Below are 6029 nucleotides of genomic sequence, written 5' to 3'. Positions count from 1 at the left end.
TCAGGTAATATGGTGCAAAGTGTCCACGGTGTAAAGTGTCCATCAGGTAACACAATGTAAACTGCCCATCAGGTAACATGGTGTAAACTGTCTATCAGATAACACGATGTAAAGTGTCCATCAGGTAACATGGTGTAAACTGTCCATCAGGTAACAGGATGTAAAGTGTCCATCAGGTAAGATGATGTAAACTGTTCATCAGGTAATAGGGTGTACACTGTCCATCAGTTAACATGGTGTAAACTATCCATCAGGTAATAAACTGTCCATCAGATAACACAGTGTAAAATGTCCATCAGGTGACATGGTGTAAACTGTTCATCGGGTAACAGTGTGTAAACTGTTCATCAGGTAATATGGTGCAAAGTGTCCACGGTGTAAAGTGTCCATCAGGTAACACGGTGTAAAGTGTCCATCAGGTAACATGGTGTAAAGTGTCCATCAGGTACCATGGTGTCAAATCTGTCAGGTAACATGGTTTAAAGTGTCCATCAGGTAACATGGTGTAAAGTCTCCATCAGATAACATGGTGTAAAGTATCCATCAGGTACCATGGTGTAAAGTGTACATCAGGTAACATGGTATAAATTCTCCACCAGGTAACATGGTGTCAATTGTCTGTCAGGTACCATGGTGTAAAGTGTCCATCAGGTACCATGGTGTCAAATCTGTCAGGTAACATGGTTTAAAGTGTCCATCAGGTAACATGGTGTAATTTCTCCATCAGGTAACATGGTGTCAATTATCTGTCAGGTAACATGGTGTAAAGTGTCCATCAGGTAACAAGGTGTCAATTATCTGTCAGGTAACACGGTGTAAAGTGTCCATCAAGTAACACTATGTAAACTGTCCATCGGGTAACATGGTGTAAACTGTTCATCAGGTAACATGGTGTAAAGTGTCCATCAGGTGATATGATGTAAACTGTCCATCAGGTAACATAGTGTAAACTGTCCATCAGCTAACATGGTGTAAAGTGTCCATCAGCTAACACGGTGTAAACTGTCCATCAGGTAATACAGTGTAGTCTCCGTCAGGTAACACTGTGTACACTGTCTGTCAATTAACATGGTGTAAACTGTTCATCAGGTAACAAAGTGTACAGTGTCCATCATGTAACATGGTATAAAGTGTCCAGCAGGTAACACGGTGTAGTCTCCATCTGGTAACACGGTGTACACTGTCTATCAATTAACACGGTGTAAAATGTTCATCAGGTAACACAGTGTAAAGTGTCCATCATGTAACGTGGTGTAAAGTGTCCATCAGGTAACACAATGTACAGTGTCCATCAGGTAACAGTGTACAGTGTCCATCATGTAACACATGTACAATGTCCATCAGGTAACAGTGTACAGTGTCCATCATGTAACATGGTGTAAAGTGTTCATCAGGTAACAGTGTACAGTGTCCATCAGGTAACACAGAGTACAGTGTCCATCATGTAACATGGTGTAAAGTTTCCATCATGTAACACAGTGTACAGTGTCCATCATGTAACACAGTGTACAGTGTCCATTATGTAACATGGTGTAAAGTGTCCATCAGGTAACACAATGTAGTCTCCATCAGGTAACACGATGTACACTGTCTATCAATTAACACGGTGTAAACTGTTCATCAGGTAACACGGTGTAGTCTCCATTAGGTAACACGATGTACACTGTCTATCAATTAACACGGTGTAAACTGTTCATCAGGTAACACGGTGTAGTCTCCATTAGGTAACACGATGTACACTGTCTATCAATTAACATGGTGTAAAGTGTTCATCAGGTAACACAGTGTACAGTGTCCATCATGTAACATGGTGTAAAGTGTCCATCATGTAACACAGTGTAGAGTGTCCATCAGTTAACATTGTACAGTGTCCATCAGGTAACATGGTGTACAGTGTCCATCAGGTAATACAGTGTAAAGTGTCCATCAGGTAACAGTGTACACTGTCCGTCAGGTAACAGTGTACAGTGTCCATCATGTAACATGGTGTAAAGTGTCCATCAGGTAACACAGTGTAAAGTGTCCATCAGGTAACATAGTGTACAGTGTCCATCAGGTAACAGTGTACAGTGTCCATCATGCAACACAGTGTACAGTGTCCATCAGCTAACATGGTGTAAAGTGTCCATCAGGTAACACAGTGTACAGTGTCCATCATGTAACACAGTGTACAGTGTCCATCAGCTAACATGGTGTAAAGTGTCCATCAGGTAACTGTGTACAGTGTCCATCATGTAACATGGTGTAAACTGTTCATCAGGTAACACAGTGTACAGTGTCCATCATGTAACGTGGTGTAAAGTTTCCATCATGTAACACATGGTACAGAGTCCATCACGCAACACAGTGTACAGTGTCCATTATGTAACATGGTGTAAAGTGTCCATCAGGTAACAGTGTACAGTGCCCATCATGTAACATATGTAAAGTGCCCATCAGGTAACAGTGTACAGTGTCCATCAGGTAGCATAGTGCACAGTGTCCATCAGGTAACATGGTGTACAGTGTCCATTATGTAACACAGTGTACAGTGTCCATCAGGTAACACAGTGTACAGTGTCCATCAGGTAACATAGTGTAAAGTGTCCGTCAGGTAACACTGTGTACACTGTCTGTCAATTAACATGGTGTAAACTGTTCATTAGGTAACAGTGTACAGTGCCCATCATGTAACATGTGTAAAGTGCCCATCAGGTAGCATAGTGTACAGTGTCCATCAGGTAGCATAGTGTACAGTGTCCATCAGGTAACATGGTGTACAGTGTCCATTATGTAACACAGTGTACAGTGTCCATCAGGTAACACAGTGTACAGTGTCCATCAGGTAACACAGTGTACAGTGTCCATCAGGTAACACAGTGTACAGTGTCCATCAGGTAACACAGTGTACAGTGTCCATCAGGTAACATAGTGTAAAGTGTCCGTCAGGTAACACGGTGTACACTGTCTATCAATTAACACGGTGTAAACTGTTCATTAGGTAACACAGTGTACAGTATCCATCAGGTAACACGGTGTACACTGTCTATCAATTAACACGGTGTAAACTGTTCATTAGGTAACACAGTGTACAGTATCCATCAGGTAACATGGTGTAAAGTGTCCATCAGGTAACAGTGTACAGTGTCCATCATGTAACACGGTGTAAAGTGTCCATCATGTAACACAGTGTACAGTGTCCATCAGGTAACATAGTGTACAGTGTCCATCATGTAACATGGTGTAAAGTGTCCATCAGGTAACAGTGTAAAGTGTCCATCATGTAACATGGTGGAAAGTGTCCATCATTTAACATGGTGTACAGTGTCCATCATGTAACAGTGTACAGTGTCCATCATGTAACATGGTGTAAAGTGTCCATCAGGTAACACAGTGTAAAGTGTCCATCATGTAACACAGTGTACAGTGTCCATCAGGTAACACAGTGTACAGTGTCCATCAGGTAACACAGTGTAAAGTGTCCATCATGTAACACAGTGTAAAGTGTCCATCAGGTAACACAGTGTACAGTGTCCATCAGGTAACATAGTGTACAGTTTCCATCAGATAACACGATGTACAGTGTCCATCAGGTAACATGGTGTAAAGTGTCCATCATGTAACACGGTGTAAACTGTCCATCAGGTAACACAGTGTAAAGTGTCCATCAGGTAACACAGTGTACAGTGTCCATCAGGTAACAGTGTACAGTGTCCATCAGGTAACAGTGTGCAGTGTCCATCAGGTAACACAGTGTACAGTGTCCATCAGGTAACATGGTGTAAAGTGTCCATCAGGTAACACGGTGTACAGTGTCCATCAGGTAACATGGTGTACAGTGTCCATCAGGTAACACAGTGTACAGTGTCCATCAGGTAACACAGTGTACAGTGTCCATCATGTAACATGGTGTAAAGTGTCCATCAGGTAACACGGTGTACAGTGTCCATCAGGTAACATGGTGTACAGTGTCCATCAGGTAACACAGTGTACAGTGTCCATCATGTAACATGGTGTAAAGTGTCCATCAGATAACACAATGTACAGTGTCCATCAGGTAACAGTGTACAGTGTCCATCATGTAACATGGTGTAAAATGTCCATCAGGTAACATGGTGTAAAGTGTCCATCAGGTAACACAGAGTACAGTGTCCATCATGTAACATGGTGTAAAGTGTCCATCAGGTAACACAGTGTACAGTGTCCATCATGTAACACAGTGTACAGTGTCCATTATGTACCACGGTGTAAACTGTTCATCAGGTAACACAGTGTAGTCTCCATAAGGTAACACAGTGTACATTGTCTATCAATTTACACGGTGTAAAGTGTTCATCAGGTAACACAGTGTACAGTGTCCATCAGGTAACACAGTGTACAGTGTCCATCAGGTAACATGGTGTAAAGTGTCCATCATGTAACACAGTGTACAATGTCCATCAGGTAACACAGTGTCCATCATTTAACATGGTGTACAGTGTCCATCAGGTAACACGGTGTAAAGTGTCCATCATGTAACACAGTGTACAATGTCCATCAGGTAACACAGTGTCCATCATTTAACATGGTGTACAGTGTCCATCATTTCACAGTGTACACTGTCCATCATGTAACATGGTGTAAAGTGTCCATCAGGTAACAGTGTACAGTGTCCATCATGTAACACAGTGTACAGTGTCCATCAGGTAACAGTGTACAGTGTCCATCATGTAACATGGTGTAAAGTGTCCATCAGGTAACAGTGTACAGCGTTCTCTTGTTTTCAAACGTCCATCGTGTAACATGGTGTAAACTGTTCATCAGGTAACACAGTGTACAGTGTCCATCATGTAACATGGTGTAAAGTTTCCATCATGTAACACAGTGTACAGTGTCCATTATGTAACATGGTGTAAAGTGTCCATCAGGTAACAGTGTACAGTGTCCATCATGTAACATGTGTACAGTGTCCATCAGGTAACAGTGTACTGTGTCCATCAGGTAGCATAGTGTACAGTGTCCATCAGGTAACATGGTGTACAGTGTCCATTATGTAACACAATGTACAGTGTCCATCAGGTAACACAGTGTACAGTGTCCATCAGGTAACATAGTGTGATGTGTCCATCAGGTAACACGGTGTACAGTGTCCATCAGGTAACATAGTGTAATGTGTCCATCAGGTAACATGGTGTAAAGTGTCCATCAGGTAACACAGTGTACAGTGTCCATCAGGTAACATGGTGTAAAGTTTCCATCAGGTAGCACAGTGTACAGTGTCGATCAGGTAACATAGTGTACAGTGTCCATTATGTAACACAGTGTACAGTGTCCATCAGGTAACACAGTGTACAGTGTCCATCAGGTAACATAGTGTAATGTGTCCATCAGGTAACATGGTGTACAGTGTCCATCAGGTAACACGGTGTACAGTATCCATCAGGTAACATGGTGTAAACTGTCCATCAGGTAACACTGTGTACAGTGTCCATCAGGTAACATGGTGTAAAGTGTCCATCAGGTAAAAGTGTAAACTGTCCACCAGGTAACATGGTGTAAACTGTCCATCAGGTAACATGGTGTTAAGTGTCCATCAAGTAGCATTGTGCAAACTGTTCATCAGGTAACATGGTGTAAACTCTCCATCAGGCTACACGGTGTAAACTGTTCATCAGGTAACATGGTATAAAGTGTCCAGCAGGTAACACTGTGTAAAGTGTTCATCAGGTAACACGGTGTAAAGTGTTCATCAGGTAACACGGTGTAAAGTGTTCATCAGGTAACACGGTGATACGAAATTCTGGGGAGAGCTGGACAGTACAAGGTCTTCAGAGGGTCGCCTTCTGGACTCATATCATCCTCTTCCTTCTTAATCTCCTGTATGATCATGTCTCTTTTTGCTTTCCCCCTTGCCTTGTACCACTATTCCATCTTTGTCGATTCCAGGTCCTGTCTGTTCGTTTGGGTGTGTCCTATTATTTCTTTCGTCTTGAGTCTTTCTTGCACTGCACTGACTGCCTCCCTGACTTTCCATTTTCTGCCAGTCTTCAGCTTGGGTTGTTTGACTCTCA

At 42.3% G+C, this 6029-nt stretch overlaps 1 protein-coding gene across 1 annotated transcript in view; it reads left to right on the top strand.

Moving 5' to 3' along the window:
* The window catches only part of LOC143293112 (uncharacterized), a 7646-nt gene extending 1905 nt beyond the window's left edge, over nt 1-5741 (top strand). The window contains exons 4-5 of the mRNA XM_076604019.1: nt 5090-5115; nt 5712-5741. Coding sequence (XP_076460134.1) covers nt 5090-5115; nt 5712-5741 — 56 coding nt within the window. The remainder of the gene's footprint in view (nt 1-5089; nt 5116-5711) is intronic.
* Nucleotides 5742-6029: the final 288 nt, after the last annotated feature.

Source organism: Babylonia areolata, chromosome 18 (genome assembly GCF_041734735.1).
Source record: "Babylonia areolata isolate BAREFJ2019XMU chromosome 18, ASM4173473v1, whole genome shotgun sequence".
Classification (NCBI taxonomy): Eukaryota; Metazoa; Mollusca; class Gastropoda; order Neogastropoda; family Buccinidae; genus Babylonia; species Babylonia areolata.
The sequence above is the reverse complement of the archived record's forward strand: the minus strand, read 5'-3'. Positions and strand labels throughout refer to the sequence as shown.